Source organism: Pelecanus crispus, chromosome Z (genome assembly GCF_030463565.1).
Source record: "Pelecanus crispus isolate bPelCri1 chromosome Z, bPelCri1.pri, whole genome shotgun sequence".
Taxonomy (NCBI): domain Eukaryota; kingdom Metazoa; phylum Chordata; class Aves; order Pelecaniformes; family Pelecanidae; genus Pelecanus; species Pelecanus crispus.
Window position 1 is genome coordinate 23505562 of NC_134676.1, and position 23518 is coordinate 23529079.

The 23518-nt window shown below is 39.1% G+C and overlaps 1 protein-coding gene across 3 annotated transcripts in view; it reads left to right on the forward strand.

Moving 5' to 3' along the window:
• KIF2A (kinesin family member 2A) overlaps positions 1-23518 on the forward strand; it is a 56937-nt gene that overhangs the window by 14103 nt on the left and 19316 nt on the right. For 2 of the 3 annotated variants that reach the window (XM_075725871.1, XM_075725872.1), the window contains exons 2-9: positions 8174-8268; positions 9584-9703; positions 10141-10195; positions 12362-12484; positions 13078-13178; positions 15701-15796; positions 17172-17226; positions 20492-20654. In XM_075725871.1, the coding sequence (XP_075581986.1) occupies positions 8174-8268; positions 9584-9703; positions 10141-10195; positions 12362-12484; positions 13078-13178; positions 15701-15796; positions 17172-17226; positions 20492-20654 (808 nt within the window). The remainder of the gene's footprint in view (positions 1-8173; positions 8269-9583; positions 9704-10140; positions 10196-12361; positions 12485-13077; positions 13179-15700; positions 15797-17171; positions 17227-20491; positions 20655-23518) is intronic. The other variant, XM_075725873.1, reaches the window with a different exon arrangement.

Sequence of the window (23518 nt, forward strand, 5' to 3'; positions counted from 1 at the left end):
GTATATGTTGACAGCAAGGCACTACTGCAGCTTTCTGGGGTGAATAGCAGAGACAGACCACTTAATAACATAAAAGTGAAATGTGTTCAGTTTATTGAAGGGTTTCTAGGGGATTTATGGTAGCATGTATTAGATATGATTGGACAGGTGCTCCCTTCCAAATTATCTTTTTCTGTAGCTAAGTTATATGTGGAGAACTTATCTGCTTTTAAAAATGATAGGATGACTGGCACAGTACAGCTGAGATAACTTGCTGATAAATATCTAAATATCAGTGCATGGTTTGGCCATCGCGATGTGATACTTTATGAATAGAGCTACTTCGGAAACAAGTCTCCTCTCTCGCTCTGACATTGACACCTACAGAGCCAACAGGCAGGTGTAGCTTCCAAATGCTACGGTGGTGAGATACTCTTGGCAACCTTTTGTGAAGCCAGTGGGGTGACTGCCATTGATTTCACTAGCAATTGAAGCTTCTGAAAGCAAATAAAGGGAAGATGTTTTAGGAGGAGCTCAGTAATATGAAGTAATGCCCTTTGAAATGTGCTTAAAAGACTATTAGCATACCACCCCCAAAAGAAACTGGACCTACCTTGAAGGGAAGTAAAAAACCAAAGTGTTCCTCTAACTGGAGAAACCACAGGAAATTTGTTTTGAATGTAAAGGGAAATTGTAGAGAAAGGTCAGCAGAAAAACCCAATGAATCACAATATGAAAAGACTGGAGATTTGAGAATTATTAGAGAAGCAACAAATGTGACAGCAGCGATGGGATGCAGCTGTAGGTAACTGCTTTAGAGAGGTGCATCTGTCTGGACAGCTAACAAGTTCAGCTAGACTGAGCACAGCGAATTACAATTTAGCAGTTCAGGCTGGAGCAGCTTGTTGGTGTTGAATGCAAGGGGAACCAAAAAGTCACTTGTGTCCTGTTTGCTGTATGAGGGACATTAAATGTGCTATTTGTATTTTAAAGCTAAGTATTAGCACGGTTCAGTGGCATGTCTATGTGTTGGGTTTTTCCCCCTCCTCGTTTGTTAGTGGACTGTCAGTAAAATCTGTGAACTCTGTTTTTCTAAAGCACTACGTTTGGTTGTTTTTTGCACAGAAATTAGATACATATCTTAGATGGGGATTTTTCTGAGTTTAGTAGATTTCTAGATGGGGGCAAGAGTAGGTTAGGTTGGATTTTAATTCAAAGCTGAAATTTACAGGCAGATAAGGAAACTTGATTTGGGTAATGTTAGTTTCTCTTCTCAAAATTCCCCCCTTTTACATTGTAGAGGTTTACAGAGATCATAAAATGTGGTTGTAACATGCTTGTCCTGTATTGCTGTGATAATTTAGAGAATAAAACAAAATGAGTTGGTAGCTAGGGATCATTCACAAAAATAAATATTAAAATACATCTTTCATAACATTTTTTTTTTAATATTTAAGAACTTTCTTTAGAAATACAGCAGGTACTTTGTATGTCTAGTGACCCATTTGACAGTGTGATAACACTATAGCTGAGGTAACAGACAAGACAATAAGGAAGGCTGGCAAAACCAAAATAAATCTATATGATTAAGTAAAACAAAACTAAAGCATAACTGTGGTAGATACAAAGAAAATAAAGGCTACTTGTTTGTGGATAAATGAACCTTTGAAGCAAAATTAAATCAAACACGTTTAGTGTTGTGGAGAAAGAAACATCTGTCGCTAGTAACTGCTGTTTTTTCCTTGGGGGATTAGCAGCAGGACTCTCTTGTATAGCGTAGAGAGGACTATGACAAAAGCTGATCGGCTGAATAGGGGCATCGCCACGTTGACTTTACTGGAGACACTGAGCCTGGAATTCTCTTTTCCTTGGGACTTTTTCCTTGAAGTTTGGTATAGGCATTGTTCGGTGAGTAGAGGATTATTTTTCACCTCCGTGAGCTCTGTGAGAGCAGGAAAGCCCTTCCACCAGAGTTGCCAGGATTGGAGCCCATAGCACAGGTGACAATTTTCTGCACCCCTGTAATTCTGGTAAATGCTGCTTCTGGTTTTGCAGCCTCATGTTCCTCCTAAGCATGATTTTTTTCTGTCTGTAACTTGGGGTTTGTATGATTTTTAAGAGAGCGAAGAAAATTCTACTTTTTGCAATTTCAGATTTTGAGTATGAAGTGGCAGAGGGTGAAGGTCAATCATGTCCAGGTGTTTTGAGGTGAGATAACATTCATTTTAGTCCCTCATGAACATGATTAGGAAAATCACAGCTATTTCACAAATGCCTATTATAATCCTTTAAGGGATGAGTAACTTTTGTGGCAGTGGTCATCCTCAGCAAGGCTTTGTAGCAGATGTTAAACTGTAGTATATTTTTGCATTCATCTGTGAAACATCTGCTGTTGATACACTTAGAAAAGCCAAGTGCTGAGCTGATGGACCACTGCCTGAGCTAATGTAACAGGTTTGTGCTCCCAGAGAAGTGGCAAGTTCAGAGGACGTAACATAAGCTGTGAGTTTCCTTTACTGAATGTTGGGTCCGTTAACATTGCCGTAGCCTGGTCCTGCTAAAAATAATTGCCTGGCTTTGAGCTGACAAGGCTTAAACAACTGTATGATGGTCATAATGTAACACTGCCCGGCAGGGTCCTGCTGCTGCTTTTGGGGGAAGAATGAGGGGGGTCCTAGTGGAAAGGATGAACCTCTCTTCTCCATAGCCTGATCCAGTGCCTGCGTGTAAATTTTTAATTATTATGGCTCAAAGATATTTCTTAAGACTTCACAAAAGTTTTGCAAGAGAAGTGCGAGTACAGTGTCTTTTGGGGTGGGTGCACTTTAATTATGTGGAAGGGTGGGGAACGCTGTTGTCTTTTTCCAGCCTTATTTCTTGAGGCACTTGGGAGAGCGCACAGAGATTTGAGTCACATGTGAGCCAGCACTTTAGCCCAGACTGTAATTTAGGAAACACCAACCCATATTTAACACTGATAACTTACATTTCTGAAAAGCATTAGGAAGATGAAAAGGCCATGGCTTTAGTACTGTCATTGATCACTGCTTCAAAATTGCGGTGGTTTGGAGAAGTTTTGCAGGTAGAAAACGTTCAGTTTGATTAGAGGCAAGGATCTAAGTACAGCTTGGTATTGCGATCAGTTGGCACTGCTGCCTACGTTGAGGGTTAGTTAAAGTGTTTGATTTAGCCCTGGTTATTTGCTTTTGCTGCTACTTCCTAAACTTTTTTCTTTACCAATAGCTACCCTAAAGACTCTCACAATAGAGGGTATTTATCTGATATTTCTGCAGATGTTTATGCTTGCTTGCTTCTGTTTGTCAAATGTTCATCAGATGACTAGGAAGAGAGGGAATGGAAAGTTTATGTTCTTCACTTGTATTGATTAGGGTGAGAATATTGTAACATACGTGTATTTAAGGTAATTGTAAAGTGTTGGCTTCACATATGTTCGTGTTGTCTTACTGCTGTAAATACAGCAGTATTTTCTGCATGCTCTAGTCAGTAGGAGATAAGCCAGATGTCCCACATTGTATGATAGAACATACTTACACAAATAATAGCCTTTTCAAATAACTTCTCCATTAGTCTGGAGTCCTATAGCAATGGAATGAATTCCCAGAAAAAGTTTTGCCTGTGATGTGAATTCTAATCATGTGAGGAGAGGCACTAGAAATTAAATGCCGAGTGAAGAGTCAGTGTATCAGCACTATGGCTCTACTTTCCTCCTTTGTTTTTGAGATGTGTGAAGATGGTCTTTCTCGAATCACTTCTTCCTTTTTCAGTTTGTTGTAATGCATGTTCGTGTTTACATGGAGATTTTTATATTTCAGATTTGGATACCAGCTCTAGAAAATACACCAGAAATCAGGGACATTGCCTTCAACCACTCTCTGTAGATTGATTTGGCTCTTATGCTTCAGCGTTTGCAGCTTGGACTTGCTTTATATGCTAGACGAGGTTTATGCCAGCCTAATTGGTTGCTGGCATTCCTGAATTTCACAGCTGCTGTATTCAGCTGTGTACTAGAAAAATATAATGGAATACTGTTTGCAGAGAGCAAGAGGCAATTGTAAAGATGTAAATGTGTTTTCTGGCAGTTCAATAACATGTAAACTTTTAGTAACACAAAGAATTTTTAGGAACAAATTGTATGGGTACATTGCCAGTTTAAACATTATAGTATACATTTGCTATTTGAGCTGAGAATATTTGGAAGATGGACATAACTTTTGTTAGTGGGGTTTTTTTATTATTCAGTCCTGACTTTCTTGGCCAGGGAATGGATAAGGTCTGGCACAGAGATGGAAGATTTATTGTGATTCTTTTGTTACAGTATGCTGGCTTACTGTGTTTCTGAGAGTGTTCAGTGTTTTCTATTCATTCATCAGCCTGCTTTGATCTCCTTTCACTTGTTATGGCAAAATTAAAGCTTTTTAAATTATTGTTCATTCTTTTTCAAAAGTAATAGAGCACAGGAGCAGGTAATAGGACTTATATGATGACTCTGTGACTAATACAGTGTCACAGGTTTCAGCTGTGAATAGTGCTTTTCTTCAATTTGTAAAACTTGGTAATATACTAAAGATTATTGTAATATTGTATAGAATATGTTTTGCTAAACTTATTTTTTTCATATATCATTTTTCTCTTGATTCTGGATTGACAGCTGGGCCAAGCCTTAAAAGAGTAGCAGAAGATTATACCAATGTAAGTTTGAGCAGTCTTCCAGTTCCCACAGTTTTTGTGTCCTTGCATCCCAGCATACTCTTTGTATAAGTGGCAGGAGTGGCACTGCCACAGGAAGATAGTGGCTTCTGTTGCTACTTTGCTGATGGACCAGATAGCTAATTGAAACAGTACTACAACAGGGTGTTCTTGCACAAAATTAAGTCTCCGGAGGTTATGAAATGCAGGAAAAAAAAGTAATGGAGAAGGTGTTTTGAGGACCTTGCACACAGAAAACTTGCACAAAAATGCTCACCTGAGGAAATAAGGTGCGAGAGTGTCATGCTCGGTGAGTCTGTTTCAGCCCAGGCACCAGCAGAATTCGGGTAGGGTCCCAAGGGCAGGATGTGTGCCTGCACAATGTCCTTTGGGTGAGGGGAAATGGGGGAGCGCCTGTGCGCAGAGGGGAGGGCGTGGCAGTGGTCCCTGCCTGCGCATCTCCTGGAAGCATCTCGGTGGGGAATGCAGGGCAGACTGTCCCTGCGGAGCACGCAGCTGGGGCGCCTGGGAGAATGGTCCTCAGGAGGCACAAATGGAAGGGTTTGTTCAGACAAAACACAGGTCAGGGAAATAAAAACTAGCGAATGCTAGAGGAGAGGAACCAAGTGAGGCAAAGGGGGAGGCTTTTTTTTTTTTTTAAAGTAAAAAAAAATACTCAACCTTCATTTGTGGTGGAGTGAATCTTATGCTTTGGGCAAGGACAAGTGTGGAGGTTGTAAGTGCATATGTAATGTATGTTGCCAGCAAGGTGAACACCACAGATGTGAAAGCAGTGCTGCCTAGGGGTGCCGGCTGCTCTGCGAGTCCCCCAAGTGCTACGCTTTGCCTAAGTTTCAGTTAATCTCTTCCTCTGCACATTACATTAGAGTACACAGATTTGCTGTTACCTTCCATGATGCTTCCGCATAGTCTCTATTCTTGCTTAATTTTAACTAGGTGTGAATGTTTAGGCAGCCTTTGCAATAAAGAAATGTTAACAGTTTACATTTGTTACTTGCTCCGTTAGGTGAGATAATTTGGGATATCAGTCAAGATTTTTCTTCCATTCTCTCCCTCAGCAGGCCCTAAGAGGCTTAGACTGTATAAAAACACTATCTTTGGAAAACTGTCAAATTATGACTGAAATGGCAAAACCAGAAGTTTGAAACTATCAGTGGAGGAGAGAACTGGAGTGGATTTGAGGGGCTGGGAGCTTTAGGAAAGGAGAAGAGAAGGTGCAAGGTGGAGGAGACCCAGACCAGAGCAGATATGTAAGGACCGCGCTGCGTTTCACCCCTGAGCAGGTGCCCAGCAGCAGCAGCAGCGTATGCACAGACTGCTCCAGGACAGTCGCTTGTGCTGTGGGAACTGCATGTGGCCCTTGGGCACCTGGGGAATGGCTCGGGGTGGGTGAAGTGAGGGATTGCTTGTTCGTGCTGTGGCTCGTTAAAAGAGGGTGTTAGAGGAGCAGTTGCATTGGACACGTGTTCTTTAGAAACCCCAATTCTTGGTACTCTTGGGGCAAAGCACAGATGTGAAATCAATGTGACACCTGGGTCTTGATCCTTTTTTGTCAGTGCATGGCTGCTCTGTTCTTCCAGTTGCTCCTTTCTAACATGGAGGAAATAGGATAGAAAAAAAATTGTGGTACATTACGAGAAATATCCTTATTCCTACTGGAAGTTTACTGTTTTTATTGTACTTTACGGGGGCCTTCTGGCTTTGGGTCTTGCACTGGAGAATTTAAGGCAGTGGCACCTTAACTCCAGCTCAGCAGTCTGTGTTAGCAGTTGTTTTTAAAATGATGGTTTGTATTATTGTTGCAGACAATTTAATTTTAGTTGAATTACTAACTGATTGGGTGCCCATAAGAAATGGACATCAGAATACAATTTCAAGGCGCTTCACTCCTGTGTTGAGCCATGTGAATGGAGTTAAATCCAGTTGACGACTGGTCACAAGCCTTGTTTCCCAGGGCTCTGTTTTGGGGCCTGTTTTGTTTAATATCTTTATCAATGATCTGGATGAGGGGATTGAGTGCACCCTCAGTAAGCTTGCAGATGACACCAAATTGGGTGGGAGTGTCGATCTGCTGGAGGGTAGGATGGCCCTGCAGAGGGATCTGGACAGGCTGGACCGATGGGCCAAGGCCAACTGTATGAGGTTTAACAAGGCCAAGTGCTGGGTCCTGCACTTGGGTCACAACAACCCCATGCAATGCTACAGGCTTGGGGAAGAGTGGCTGGAAAGCTGCCTGGCGGAAAAGGACCTGGGGGTGTTAGTAGACAGCCGGCTGAACATGAGCCAGCAGTGTGCCCAGGTGGCCAAGAAGGCCAACAGCATCCTGGCTTGTATCAGGAGTAGTGTGGCCAGCAGGAGCAGGGAAGTGATCATACCCCTGTACTCGGCGCTGGTGAGGCTGCACCTGGAATACTGTGTCCAGTTTTGGGCCCCTCAATACAAGAAGGACATTGAGGTGCTGGAGCGTGTTCAGAGAAGGGCAACAAGGCTGGTGAAGGGTCTGGAGCACAGGCCTTATGAGGAGCGGCTGAGGGAACTGGGGTTGTTTAGCCTAGAGAAGAGGAGGCTGAGGGGAGACCTTATCGCTCTCTACAACTACCTGAAAGGAAGCTGTAGTGAGGTGGGTGTTGGTCTCTTCTCCCAAGTAGTTAGCGATAGAACAAGAGGAAATGGGCTCAAGCTGCACCAGGGGAGGTTTAGATTGGATATTAGGAAAAATTTCTTCATGGAAGGAGTGGTCAAGCATTGGAAGAGGCTGCCCAGAGAGGTGGTGGAGTCCCCATTCCTGGAAGTGTTCAAAAAACAGGTAGACGTGGCACTTTGTGACATGGTTTAGTGGGCATGGTGGTGTTGGGTTGATGGTTGGACTGATGATCCTTTCCAACCTTAATGATTCCTAGTTTTACTTTCATTAAAAAATAATCCAGCCACCAAGCCAGGAAACATGAAATTATTACTCTACTCTTAATTGGTTCAGGGGTGGACTTGGTAGGGTTAGGTTAATGGTTGGACTTGATGATCTTAAAGGTCTTTTCCAACTTAAATGATTCTGTGATTCTATGTAATGTTGTATCAGTCTGGAAGGGGAACAAACAAGCCTTTGTGGAGTGCACCTCAGGAGACTTTACCGCCTGTGGGAGACTCCAGGTATTGGAGTTTTCTTCTTTCAGAAAAGAGAATATAAGTGGTGGGGCTTCCACATGGTGTTTTGTTTACTTACCACACAGTTTTCTGTTCGTTGAGTTTTTCACTTGTACGCTGACTGTCTCGTTAGAGCCTTCACTGGTGGATCAGGTCTGAGACACTTCACAGTGGGTGGCCAGGAATCACCTTCTGTTTATCACCTTATTTTTTTTTTAACCCTCTTCTTCCTGCCTCTCACTGCATGTCTCAGTGCAAGGATGAAAATAACTTTGGGAAAATTTTTTCACCCGTTAATAAGTGATCATTTGTATGTGCTTTCTAGGCCGAATTCACCAAGCTATGGTAACATCCCTAAATGAAGATAATGAAAGTGTAACTGTTGAATGGATTGAAAATGGAGATACTAAAGGCAAAGAGGTAAACTGAATTATTTCAGAACTTTTTTAAAAAATGTGTGTAATCTACATTACTTTGGAATTTGCACTGGAAACAAAGAGAAAATATAAATCTTGATTTACTTGATGATTCTTTGATTACAGACTGTTTTGCATGGGAGCTGTTGGGCAACTGCTGGTTTCTGTTGTATTAAATCTGACTTCCTGAGCTGTGTCATAGCTTTTAAATAGTTCTTTTCATCTGTGGATTTTGAACCAGATTGCAAAGGCTGACCTTGTTATCTTCCTTTTACAATTAGAAATACCAAATTTTTGAGAGGGAGAGTAACTTGCAGGTCAGACAGGAAACTAGTGGGAGAGCTAGATTAGAAATTTTTTGTGTTTGTCATAAGAGGAATTGAACTACTAGTTTGCTTGCTTATTTATTTATTTTTAGCAATAATTTTCCAGCCTTGCTTTCCTTGAGAAACTGTGTCTTTGTGCATAACGCTTTGCTGTCCTTCCTTCCTTCAAATTTTGGACCATGTTAGCCAGTTTCAACTGAGATTTGGAGAAGCATCTCAGAAATAATTACACTTCATTGGTTTTGTGAAAACACAGGAAAAAGAAAAAAAAAATTGTGAGAATGTCCTGGTGATCTCATCAGCTGAGCTCATCCCTCTGAATACACAGAATCCATACAGTAGTGAGGTCTTTGAAAGGTCCAGGCAGGGGCAATGACAGTCTATAGAGATGAAAGCTATTTAAGACTTTTAGGAAACCAAGTTTCAGTAGATCTGAAGCCAGTTATTTTTAGGATCCTGCCCGCCTCCCCCCCCCCCCCCCCCCGCCCCTTGCATTTTACGGCATTTTGAACGAGGAACACTTACAAGAAAAAAATAGCATGATAAATTTACCATGGCGTCAACTGCACTTTTATATTCTGGGTAGTTGTAACTGATCTGTTTCTTTTGCCCTGTCTGGGAAATTTCAAAAAACTGAGGTCCCTTGGTTTTTATGTTGCAGAATGTCTTTCATATTTGGCAGTAATTGTCAAATTACCACAGTAATACTGGGTACTTCTGTTTTAATTTAATCAGTTTACAAAATTATGAGTATCTTTTGGTCATTTTTAGTTCATTCCTTTTCTGATGGGTGTGTTTTCAACTAATATGAAGACCAAAGCTTACACTGTTTTTAGTGAACATAAAATAAGTCAGTTCAGGTTATAGAATTAACAAATTGTGGCATAAACCCACTAAATATATTTATTGTTTATCCTCAAACATAACAGGAGAAACAGAGAGGGTGAATATTGTTCTAAGACTCATAAACGCATTTTATATTCTTTTACACAGATTGACTTGGAGAGCATATTTTCACTTAATCCAGATCTTGCTCCTGATGAAGATATTGAACCTAGTCCAGAGACACCACCACCCCCTACTGCATCAGCCAAAGTAAACAAAATCGTGAAGGTTGGTAATAGCTATGCAACATGTTCATGTTAAACTTACAGTGCTCCTATACATGTTGTTATGCTTGAAGTTTTAACTTTAACTTTTGTGTCTGTGGAGCGACTTGATAACTGTGTTCCTTTCTTTTTCCTATGGGGAATAGGGGTTTCTAAAAATTTTCTAAGAACAGGTTTGGGAGAGAGGGAGTTGCAATATTTATATAACTAAATATATGTCAAGGAAAAATACAGAAAAGGTTTTGGAGGTTGTTTTGAAACAGTACATATAGCTCAAGCAGACTTCACCCTAGGCTCTTCAGGGAGGGATTTGGGAACAATCACTTCTCCGTATTGCTGACATTGTGTTATTTTCATTCACTGGAAAGAAGCAGAGGTGGGGCTGCAGTTTACGTTTTCAATAATAAGGTGGTCGAATAACAGAGACTTCTTTCTTTGTAGAGTCGGCGAACAGTGGTACCTCTTAAGAATGACACCTCTGCCAGAGATAACAGAGGTAAATGTTATCTCTTTCCATTTCAAGGAAGTAAAAAATATGGGAACATTTTAACCTCCTGCTCATCTAACATTCCTTAATAGTTCTGCATTTGTAATTCGGTATGTATGCATGTGACATGTAAAAGACATGGTACATCATTCCTAGAATTATTCCTATGTATATTTAGGAATTTGTACTGTACCAGTAGTGTTTATATGCAAGTTTAAGCAATATAGCGTTAGGAAGGTTAAGCTGAATGAACTGAGGGTGAAAAAGTTTGAAGTTAATTATGCTACATTAAATCATGTACTTTTACATCATGACTTTTCCAAGCTAAAGCATCCTCAATTTGCTTCAGCTTAATTGAGTGTTTCAATATACAGTAGTGCACTTAAAATTCTTATGCTTTCAATTTTTTACCTTAGTTTTCATAGAATCATAGAATCATTTAGGTTGGAAAAGACCTTTAAGATCATCCAGTCCAACCATTAACCTACACTACCAAGTCTACACTAAACCAATCAAGGGTAGACTAGACTAAACCATGATAGATTGGACTAAACCATGTAACAGTCTGTGTGTAAACATTCATTCAAAGAGTATTTAAGCCTTATGTGTTATTTTTTTACTCTACAGTTAATATAAAATGCTGAAATACCACAGGAGGATAGGTCAAAAGTGTGTATTGGATGAATACAGATATAATGCATCTATAATATGAGAAAGAATGGTTACTGCTTATTGTTTTCATTTTCTCTCCTGCATTAAACTTAACTAACTTGTGCTGGTGATGGTGATGATTCTTCTTCCAAACGTTAATCTACTGTCATTAATTCAGACTAGATTCCAGTCCATCTGTTTAAACTTGAAAAACAAGAGGGCTTGTGTATCTTTGCAAGTGTTCAGACTCTTCTGGTGGGTGATTGGGACCACTTTCTCCCTTCTGCCATTTGCCCCTGGGGGTGTTAAACAAATTGGAAATCTTATGAGGATGGGATAATTTTTTTCAAACTAATATGGTTTAAATTTGAGACATTGTATTGATTGGCTCTCCTTACATCCATACCTGTTGTTGTTTGTAGTAAATGGTCTGTTTGGTATGGAATAACCCTGTAACTTGTATTTTAATAGGTCCTATGCATCTTACTATTCACAGTTGGCCTAAGTATTTGTTGTTGGCCTTGTAATTAAGCTTCTCTCAGCGCGCTGTCTTGTTTAGTGTAGTCAATTTGTGCTATAAACTAGATCTCTCATCATATTTGGAATGATGTGTCCATTTGTCTTGTCTGTCCCATTCGATACCTGTTGCCATAGTTGTCTCCATGTTACACAGTGAGCTGGCATTCGTTTGGAATGTGATCTCTAGGCTGCTAAACAAAGCTGATGCCTTCACTTTCGTACTCTTCTGGCAGACTCCATTAGGAACGTGTGCAGGAAGTGGGCCACCTGAAGCAGAGCTGCTTGAAGCAACTCTTTCAAAAACAATTTAAACCATTCAGCTCTACCAAAAAGGCTTGCATGCTCACCACTCCCACTGCATTCACTGGAAACAGACATCACTGCATCTTCAGAAACCGACATCCTTAACACATATAGAATCAGTGCATAAGTTTAGACATACTGATTGTATCTGTATCACTTTCAGTATAGTGTCAAAAAAGTTTGTTTCTTCCACCCACAGACTGAGCTGCATTTTGCTGCCGTTCATTTGTATCCCTGTGCTCCTCCAGAGATTGTAGGTTCAATGAGGGAGGACCATTTTGTACCATCTAGAGAATGTGAAGCAGCGAGTCTTCTTTTTTCTTTCTTGGTTTTTGGGTATAATCACAACATAAATAAAACTGCAGCACTTTAAGTTTCAGGACTGCATATCTCCAAGTACACACTTCATTCTATGCACTAGTAAGTTGTACTAGTTCTGTAATAGAGTATTTAAAAATATGCATGTGCAGCATTGGTACTTAATAATTATGTTGTGTTGGTGTATAACACTAGGAAAAAAAAGGCTGCATACCAAATGCCTTTATTAGTAGACTTTCTACATGTATGGTTCCCCCTCACCCCCAAAAAATTGTTGTGTCTGGAAAGGGGCCTCGTTTTATCTCATCATAACAAAGCATTTCAGAACGGGATAGAAACATTACTCTTCTGTGTCCAGATGAGCTTTGTGCTTTTCCTTTGCAGTGGTTGGTTCTGCCCGTGCGCGACCTACTCAGCTTCCTGAGCAGTCTTCCTCTTCTCAACAGAATGGTAGTGTTTCAGATATATCTCCAGTTCAAGCTGCAAAAAAGGAATTTGGACCCCCTTGTATGTAAACCGTGTATCAAGGATTCATTCATTCTGGGCGTTACATGTACATTCTCTTGGATTATGTTGTTGTCCATAAATGATAAATGGTCTACATGCGCAGTTGTCTGTAGGCTTCCTTGAGAAGCTTTTTCAGAGAGCTGTGGCTAAACAAATGTTCACTTCTGTCATAGTTGTGCCAGTATTTGGAATTTGTTTTTCCTTTATCTTTTTTTAACCATGGCAGTGTTGTGGTTTCTTTTTTTTAATTTGCTTGGGCTTTCTTTTAATTCAAACCAAGAGATCACATGTATCTGTCCAAATATTTTTTGAGGGTCATTGTGCTTATATTTTTGGTCGTGTAATTATTGTCCCATTCCCATGATTTTTTTCTAATTCATTTATTTTATAAATTTTAGAAATTAAATTGCCATAATTATTCCATACTAATATTGATTTGCTTGAACGGATAGTTGATATAAATAAATGCATTCTAATTATTAATAAATTAAATCATAATTGAATAAATTAATAAATAATTGAAATGTTACAGTGTAAATACTAAATTCATGCAACACTGAAAATATTTTTAAATTATATCATTTTTCTTCAAGCACGTAGAAAATCTAATTGTGTAAAAGAGGTTGAAAAGTTGCAAGAGAAACGTGAAAAAAGAAGGTTACAGCAGCAGGAACTTAGAGAAAAAAGAGCTCAGGTTAGTATTTTTAGCTTGGACAGAAAATGCATGTCAGCAAGAGAAGAAGTTTGCAAAATCATTGTGCTTTTTCAGTCTTTAATAATTTTTATGAACTGTAATAATCTTGAAATTAAATGTTTTTGTCCTGTACACAAGTGTGATAAGTATTTTGTTGCTTGGTTGCATTGCTCCCATAACTGTCACTTTAGACAGTTTTCCCCCCTCTTTTTCTGCCTACAGAAGTAAATGTGTTCTTTAAAGATCAGGTACTGATGAGAGCTATTTCTTAGGGAAAATATTGCTGAAAATAATCAAAGCTTTGGTTTTTAGATAGGGCTGTTATTCTAGAGGAGGTGTTACAACATTATGATAAATTCTTCTTTATGATCTTCAATGCTTTGTAGGAGATCTGTTTGAGGCTCAAGTTTGAACAGTGACTTTTTTTTTTCTTTAAACCTGTCTATGCATTTATAATTTAGCTTTGCATCATGCAGGCCATTTGGCAGCAAGTTGTTAGAAACTTGTGTGAAAGAAAGCAAGCTGCTAATCCTGTGAGAAAAATCTCTTAATATTAAATGACTTTCTGTCACAACGGTGTAAAAGCTTTTGCAAAACTAGTAGCATAATCTTGTTGGCAGCCCTGTGCGTATGTGTTAGTCCCTCTAAGGAGATACTGTGAGTCTGCTACTGACATGAGAAATACCACCACCAAGTAAATAATTCAGGCAATTTACTTCATAGTTTAATGATGTTCCTAAGTTGACCTAAGATCACCTATGTTGAATTCATGTTCTCTAATTTCCATCCATTTACACAAATGCAAAACATTACTATACCTTTATGTGTAAGGAACAAATATTTTTTGCTTTGTTAAAATTATTTGATATGGTACTACACCTAAAATTTTCTTTTTATTGCTTTTGTGAACGCTCCCTTTGCATCTGAGTCTTAAACTTCTGTATCATAGAATCATAGAATAGTTTGGGTTGGAAGAGACCTGTAAAGGTCATCTAGTCCAACCCCCCTGCACTGAGCAGGGACAGCTTCAACTAGATCAGGTTGCTCAGAGCCCCATCCAACCTGACCTGGAATGTTTCCAGGGATGGGGCATCTACCACCTCTCTGGGCAACCTGTTCCAGTGTTTCACCACCCTCACTGTAAAAAATTTCTTTGTTCTTTCTTTCTTCTGTATGAAGAAGCTCTGTTTGTCTTGGTGACTTGTATGTGTCTGTGCTTTGTGCTTTGTGTATCCTGTTGTGAAATGCAGCAATGATTAGCAAAACACTGTCTATTCGTGGGCAAGACCTTTAAACAGGGTTTGAAGAATATTAGGCAAACACTTTTTCCACAGTAAGTGATGCCCCTTTCTGAATGTTAGAAGAAACATTTCAGCAGTAATACATTTTGTGTGGACTTACTGTCAACAGGTTTTAGTTCACCGTAGTCAGGTGAACAACATCAAGGTACAGTCAACTTCTGACTACCAGGGCACAGTTTTATCTGTGGTGAGGATCAGCTGTGTCACAGGTGCAGAGACATGAGCTGGCTCCATTTCAGCTTGTTAACCTCAACACTGTGCTTTCTAGGAGTGCCTACACTGTGTACACAACCAGCTGTGATCCAGAAGGGGTTTCATATCATTTGTGGGGAGCCATGCAAAGCTTAATAAGGTCTGAGCACCAGAGCTGGCTATGCATGGCATCAGCAGCATGTCCTGAAATGGTATAAAAACTGACAGCCACAGGGAGAAGTGACGGGAAGGACGTTTGAATGATTTAGCAGAGAACCAGCTCAGCTCACAGTAGGCTCAGACTTAGCAAGGCTTGGAGGGGCTCTGTGCATTGCCTCTTACATGTCCATTCACTCTGGTACGGATGGCTCCTGGTTTAGGGTCTGGATTTAGCCTACTGTATGGTTGGGATTGATTCTGCTTTTCGGGGGTGTCTAGGAGTGTTAGAAGGGTTTCCAATACATACAAGTAACTGTAGAGGTTAACTCAGGGCCAGTGGTAGGATCAACCTCCTTTAACCAACTTGGATCCAATAGGGTTGTGTTTAGAGCAGCTGGGGTGCCTGCACTGTCCTCTGTGGGGTGTTTTGTACCTGTCTAGTGGAGTGTATCCATTTGTCTGTTGGACCACCTTATCTAAGATAAGAAGTGTTCACTGTATAAGCTGTCTGGTGTTATGTGGTTTTCAGGAGGTGTTTCTTAGTGGGAAGATTCTGGCAAAGGCAAGAGTCATTTCTCTTTCTTGAGTAGACTGTTAATGAGTCTGCAATTCAAAAGTATTTTCTATTACATGTCGACCAAAAACATGAAATAGAAGGCATATAATTGCTTTGCTCTATTACCAGTAAGTTAGCTACATCAGAATGGAAAAAGGTGTTAAACTTGCATTTGAGATGTTTCTGGTGTTTTTGGAGAAAATGTAAGATTTCAGTTAATGTGTATTTTTCTTATAAATAAATACAGAAGATGCTGAAATTAGTCTATTTCAGGAAAAAAAGTATATTCAAAATTCTGTTGCTTAATTCCCTAGGATGTTGATGCTACAAACCCAAATTATGAAATTATGTGTATGATAAGAGATTTCAGGGCAAGTCTGGATTATAGACCACTGACAACTGCAGATCCTGTAAGTACCACAGCAACATGGAAGTTTTTTTATCCTCCTGTATTTTTGCCAGGTGTTTTCAGTTTTTTCAATGTATACTTCTGTCTGTAAACATAAAAAATAAGTAGTTTAATATATGCTAGTATTCTTTTTAACATGGATTATTTTTTTAGTAATCTGATGATATTGAAATTAGTAGTTACTGAAAGTCCTAGTGTTATGGTATAGCCCCAGTCGGCAACCAAGCACCACACAGCCGCTCGCTCATGCCCCCCTCCCCCAGTGGGTTGGGGGGGATAACTGGAAGAGCAAGAGTAAGAAAACTCATAGGTTGAGATAAGAACAGTTTAATAATTTAATAACAATAATAACAACAATAATAACAACAATAATTTGTAATGAAAACAATGAGAGAGAGAGAGAAAAAAAAATGAAAACGCAGGACAAACAAGTGATTCAACTGCTCACCACCAATTGACTGATGCCCAGCCAGTCCCCAAGCAGTGATCACTTCCCCTGTCCAACTCCCCCCAGTTTATATACTGAGCATGATGTCATATGGTATGGAATAGCCCTTTGGTCAGTTTGGGTCAGCTGTCCTGGCTGTGCCCCCTCCCAGCTTCTTGTGCACCTGGCAGAGCATGGGAAGGTGACAAGTCCTTGACTAGCATAAGCACTACTTAGCAACAACTAAACTGTCAGTGTGTTATCAGCATTATTCTCATACTAAATCCAAAGCACAGCACCATTCTAGTTACTAGGAAGAAAATTAACTCTATCCCAGCTGAAACCAGGACACCTAAGTTACTAAATCATTGTTAATTATGTTATATCATTTAAATACCTTTCGACTATAAAATAATACCAATATGTACTAAGTAGTCACTCAGCCTCTGTATTGTAAATTTTCCTGGGATGCTAGGGGATGTGCACACAAAACCATTAATCTTCCCTGAAAAACCCTATTGAGTATAAAGATAAATATTTAGTCTTTGAAGGTGATAAGGGCCTTTGATTTGCAGAGGAGTCAGAGGAGCAGAGTCCTTAAATGATGGAGATTATCAGACCTCTGTGGAAATTGGTGATAGTGACAACTTCTGTCAATAGCATATCTACCCTGTTAGAGCTGGGTTTGCTTGCAGTGTTCCAAGATGTACCTGATACTCCACAGGATTAGATCCCTGTCTGCAGGGAGTTTTGTTAATGTGTGGTTCTCCCTTCTGGGTTCTTGGCACAGACACAAGGGGCTTTTACAAGTTCAGATGACTCACTGTCTTGGAAATTACTCTTTGCTTAAATGATTGGTTAATTAATTCAACAATAGAAGTAAAATAATGTAAAATATCGTATAACTGGAATTGGGGTATAGTTCACTGAAAGATTGTTTCCTTTGCAGATTGATGAGCACAGGATATGTGTTTGTGTACGAAAACGACCACTGAATAAAAAAGGTATGACCATTTAAGATTTTGCTGAATTTTTTCTCTGAAAAGCTGCTTCTGATAGTAATATTATTTGTATTAAAGAGATCTAGAAATACTGATCAAAGGTGAAACTGTTATACTAGACAGTATGTGTGATGGACCCAGAAAATTCATAGACTCATCATAACCTGGATAGAGATGGGGAGGAAAGTAGTTTAACTGTCACCATTTCATGGATTGGGAGCTGAGGCACAGAGAGACTGCAAATTTTTTTCCTAAGGTCATCTAGGGTGTATTCGGTTTATCTAGGAATTAATTCTACTGTAATGTCTTCAGTATTTTTACATTGTGTTAGGATCACCGCTCTTTAAAACTATCTTTTAAGTGATCTCCTGAGCAGACACCTACGCAATGAAAACTTTCCTACACATTTTTTGTATATGTATTTTTATACCTTTCAAGTAGTCTTGGATCAGACACCAAGGGAGCAATTCAGGTACTTAAACACTGGTATCTTATGACGTGTTAGGGGACCAAGCGTGTCCGAGACAACCTTGCAGGGCTAGTGGATTATAGAGAAGCTGGAGACTTGTATCCCCTGAAGCTGCTGCTCAGCACTGGGCAAGGTACCCTAGGACATATGAAATGCTACTAGAAAACTTAGGTACTGGAATAACTCCCTAGTAACTTTTTTATATATGATTAGTGTTACAACTTTTTTTCTTACTACCTGCTTATCAGACTGGAGTCTGTATTCAAAAAAAAAAGTTCAAGTTTTCAACTCCAGTTAAATCCCAGTCTTCCCATGAAATTCTTTACTTTCAGTGGGAAATTATGAATGCAAATGCTTCTGGATTGCAGCCTGTCTGAATTCAGCCCTTAAGTAAGCTGACTTCCGTTTTGAAAGATGTTTCTTTCCTTCTCTTTCTCTTATATTTTGTTTAGCTAAAAGACTCAAAGAGCATCGCTCTAACTCTGAAACCACATGGGATGCATTTATTATTTTTGTACTGTCAGAACTACACATTGAGGATTATCTGTAGCATATCCAGAGGAAAATGGGAGAATTGTAAGGAAAAGGGAAAACTTATGTTGATACCAGTATGTAGTTAGTGTTGTCTTTTTTTTCCCTTCCACGTTGCTGCTTTCCCTACTTTATTTTTTCCTTCATTTTTACTTTTACTCTTTTCTTATTCCTTGTATGTTTTTCTTCTAGTGATCTGAAAGGAATGCGTAATCTCAAAAACTGGTTAATTGAAACTATTTTGCACAACCTATTTAATAAGGGCATTCAACATACAAGTCTGGTAGCAGTTGAATTTCTGTTTCAGCATTGGAGGTTATCTTTAATAAAATATGACTTAGAAATCTGATACATTTTGGGGGAACGTCACCTTCTACCTGTGCTAAAGGTAGACAAAGTGAAATTACAGTAAATGAGAGCAAGTTGTGGGACATGAATCGGGATTCAGAAGTAGGATTTGATTTTGTGAAAGTTGCATATCTTAGGCATTAGCAGTTTGGAGCTATTAAAAAAATATTTCAGAGGTGTTTGTAGGAAGATGAGTGTCTAAGTAAAAATGAGGTTGGCACTAAAGTTATTTTGCATTTTTAAGAATAAGCTATAGTAAAAAGGTATTAATGAAATATTCTACACAGGGGATGAACCATAGAGATAATCTAATACCCACATGATACAATATTCTGAAAACACACACTTTATAAGAAACAGTATTTCTCATGCCACATTTTAAAATTGAGGAGTATAAAAGAATGAGAAATACTAGTCTGTAAGCCCCTGAAGAGAAAAAGTAAAAATAGTTAGTTTTGTCAGTCTCACAAACACAGAATTATCACCAAAATCTTTAGTGTTCTTAGCACCAATCATTCTATGGAATGGTGTTCAGATGGACATTTTAAGATTTTATTTCAGTCATATATAATTGAGAAATGTATGGTGGGTTTCAGAGACACTATTCCAAATTTTCATCAGCAAGGAATACAGGTCGTCATAACAAATAACTGGGAGCAGGTAAATGTCTTATTCCAAACAATTGTTTAAGAAAAATCAGCTTTTGACTGCTTAAACTAAAAAGCTTTTCCTGCAAAGAATTAACCTTCATATATCTCCTTTCACCACTGTTCCTTATTTCTTCTCTGTGATTACTGCAGAATAATTTTATTTTATTGCAGTGCAGTTGAAAAATTGATTATATAGTGACTTGAATGCATATTTCTGTTCGTGGGTAATGTCATGCAATGGTAACCATTGTACTGTTTGATCAGTATGTTAACTGATGAAAAGATTTCTGTCTGATTGTATAAAGCCACATCAAATTCTTGAACTGCATGCCTTAAGAAATTTTACATAGAAATGCAAGTAGGACACATTAGGATCCTGACTGTACACACAAAGGATCTTTATTTTTGTGCATGTCATGGATCACTGGGTTCTCTGTTTTGCTGATTCTATCTCATACAACAATTAGCAATAAATTATAGTGCTGTGTAGTAATTATAACCTGGGAACTTGCTATTGAAAGGACATCTAGATGGCTTTTGTTCATTCCCAGTGATAGGAAGGATCATTAGCATTTCCAGATTTTACTACTTAGAAGATAATTTTTAGAAAGGATTTTACTTTAGAGAAATTCTATATTAAAGGTGTTTAGTTTGGGTTCCAGGAAGAATACACAAATGAAAATGTCTGTGTAGAATGAAAGCAAAATTTTTCTTTTTGAAAGCTGTGAACATATGACTATAATGTTAAGGATTTAGGGAAAATAAAAAGACAAAATTTTAAAATAAAGCAGATTATTTTAAGGATATTAATTTCTTTGTGGTTTTAAGTTTGATAGTCCAAGCAGTATAGGACTTCAGTGTCCAGTTTCTCCAATAGAGAAGTTATTACAAAAACTCAAAGCATATGGCAGTAATCTGTAAAACAGTATAGAAGCCCTGAGGAAAAAGACTCAAATCTGTGGAAAGTATTATAGAATAGACAACAAGCTACAATGATAGTGCTATAATTAATGATCTTAATTTTTCTAATCAACTTTGTACAATCTCTCTTTAATTTCTAGCAATTGGGAGGATAGGATGACTAGACTTCCAAAATTAAAGCCTTTACTTTGCAGATTACTATCTAGGTATCAGAAGCCCAAATCCATTGCAGTGTTGTTACTTGGAGGAGCTGTGTTATCTGAGATGTTGTAAGAGTGTAAACAATGAAAAAATGTAAAATATAATGATGTGTTGCTAGTTAAATATATATATTTCATTTATTTTATAGAAACTTTAATGAAAGACCTTGATGTAATAACAATTCCTAGTAAAGATGTTGTGATGGTACATGAGCCAAAACAAAAGGTGGATTTAACAAGGTACCTAGAAAACCAAACTTTTCGTTTTGATTATGCCTTTGATGACACGGCTCCTAATGAAATGGTTTACAGGTATGTGTATATGCTTTTTTTTGGTGAATCTTTTTTCTCATGTATCTCCCATGTCAATAACTGTGGGCTTACCTTGGTCATCGACTTTACTCCTATTCTCTGTGTTACCAGATATGTATACTGCTACCTCCATTCTTTTGCCTGTTTACTTTTGTTTTAACTCTTTATCCTGAAAATTCTTCACCTGCAATACTGTCTCCACCTCTGTTGACCTCAGTCCTGCTCTCAGTCCTTCTCCACGCCCTGCTGGTTTCCAGGCATTAGCATGTATTGCCTACCTGCTTAGCTACTGAACATTTGAACAACTTCATGAGCTCTCCATTTGCTTCAGGGTTATTGTCTTATTAATTAGTGTGTGTGCAGCACCTGAGGAACCTGAGTCATGGCTTTTGGTCTTCAGGAAACTTGGAACAAAAGGACAGCCCCAGCTCCAAAGAGCTTGCAGTTTGAATGTAAGATATTTAACAGATGGAAACAAATAAGGAGAGGGTGGGGAAGGAGTACAAAGAAAGAGAGAGAGGTTGTATTACTGTATCACTGAGATACCTGAGCTGGCTGGGCTTCTGGAAGCAATCTGGCTGATGTAGCATGGAGGTGCGTGGAGCTAAGTTATCTTGCTCAAAATGCTGAATCTTTCTGATTTAAAGAAGAACATCAACAATGACAAACATCCACTTTCAGCCCCACTGTATTTGGATCTCCATTTTCTTCTTTATTCTTCTGTTTCAGTTCCACAGCTGGCACAGAATAATGCACACAGCACAAACATCCTGTCAGTGGATAACAGAAAATTCATAGTAAAAGAATTATTACAAGGCCTTGAAAATTAAAATTTCTGTTTTATGCTTGATATAATTAGAAGGAGAAGAGTGGTGAAAGGAAAATCTGTATAGTCTGTTAGTTTATACTAACAGAAGACTTTTCAACAGCAAAGCTGTGCCCTTGGAGATTTCTATCTCTAGTGGTTGTCTACTGGTAGCATCTTTCCTTTCTCAGTATTGAAAAGCCGCAGGAGAGCGGTATCTAGCTGATGATGTGTGCCTCTTGCAATAGTTCTCATCCTGCTTAACACCCAGCTCTTTTAGTCTCCCTCCTTCCTGTTATTTATCTTTGTGAGCATAGCATTTAAATGTGAGGGGTGGTTTTGGCATACGATGTTGTTATATTTTTTAATTGTTTCCTCTGGGCAATATTGATTAGTTATGTAATACAGTAGTGGTAATACGGGAAGATACTGAAAGATGGTTATATTCATACTGAAACAGTAAATCTCTAGCCTGTGTCGCAGTACAGGGTTTTTCCTTCTCCTTATATGGCACAATAATGATTATTACTTGAATGATGATCTGCTTCAAGGCCTCCTGTAGTGACAGATGTAAGAGCAAGATAGGTATTGTCATCTGCTGTCACCAGAACTTTGGGGTCACAGTGGGGAAAAAAATGGTGTGGCAAGTTACTCCAGTTTTCTTCAGTATGCTAAAATTACTCACTGTATTTTTATACTGAAAAATGTTCTTCAGTTTGAGGAAAAAGTAATTATTATTATTATTATTATTATTATTATTTATTGTTATTATTATTATTATTGCTTAAGCTGTATTTTAAATATTTTTGAATCCATGAGCTGCAATTCTGAGTTGCAAGTTTTCATTAATAATAAAAAAAACACACTAGTTTGAATGTATGACTATGCCTTTTGATTTTAAAGGAGAACCAGAGTTTACATTTCTGAAAGATCCAGACTGCAAATAAAGGTTCTAGTAAAAGTAAAGTTGGACTGTTTTGGCATGGTACAATTTGGAGTAGCATAATGCTTTATGAAAACTTTTCTAGAAATGTTTCTATTTTGCCTTACTTTAAAATAGATGTAATTAAGTCCCTTTTTTATAAATCAGCAAAATAAATTTAAGTCCCTTTTTTATAAATCAGCAAAATAAATAATTTCATAGAATCATAGAATCATAGAATGCTTTGGGTTGGAAGGGACCTTTAGCGGTCATCTAGCCCAACCCCCCCTGCAGTGAGCAGGGACAGCTTTAACCAGATCAGGTTGCTCAGAGCCCCGTCCAACCTGACCTTGAATGTTGCCAGGGATGGGGCCTCTACCACCTCTCTGGGCAACCTGTTCCAGTGCTTCACCACCCTTACTGGAAAAAATTTCTTCCTTATATCCAGTCTAAATCTGTCCTTCTTTACTTTAAAACCATTACTCCTTGTCCTATCACAATAGGCCTTGCTAAAAAGATTGTCCCAATCCTTACCATAGACCACCTTTAAGTACTGAAAGGCCACAATAAGGTCTCCCCACAGCCTTCTCTTCTCCAGGCTGAACAACCCCAACTCTCTCAGCCTGGCCTCGTAGGAGAGGTGCTCCAGCCCTCGGATCATTTTGGTGGCCCTCCTGTGGACCCACTCCAACAGTTCCATGTCCTTCTTGTGCCAAGGGCTCCAGAGCTGGACGCAGTGCTCCAGGTGGGGTCTCACCAGAGCAGAGTAGAGGGGCAGAATCACCCCCCTCGACCTGCTGGCCATGCTGCTTTTGGTGCAGCCCAGGATATGGTTGGCTTTCTGGGCTGCAAGCACACATTGCTGGCTCATGTCCAGCTTTTCATCCACCAGTACCCCCAAGTCCTTCTCTGCAGGGCTTCTCTCAATCCCTTCATCCCCCAGCCTGTACTGATATCGGGGGTTGCCGCGTCCCAGGTGCAGGACCTTGCACTTGGCCTTGTTGAACCTCATGAGGTTCACAGAGGCCCACCTCTCCAGCTTGTCCAGGTCTCTTTGGATGACATCTTGTCCTCCTGGTGTGTCAACTGCACCACTCAGCTTTTTGTCATCTGCAAACTTGCTGAGGGTGCAGTCAA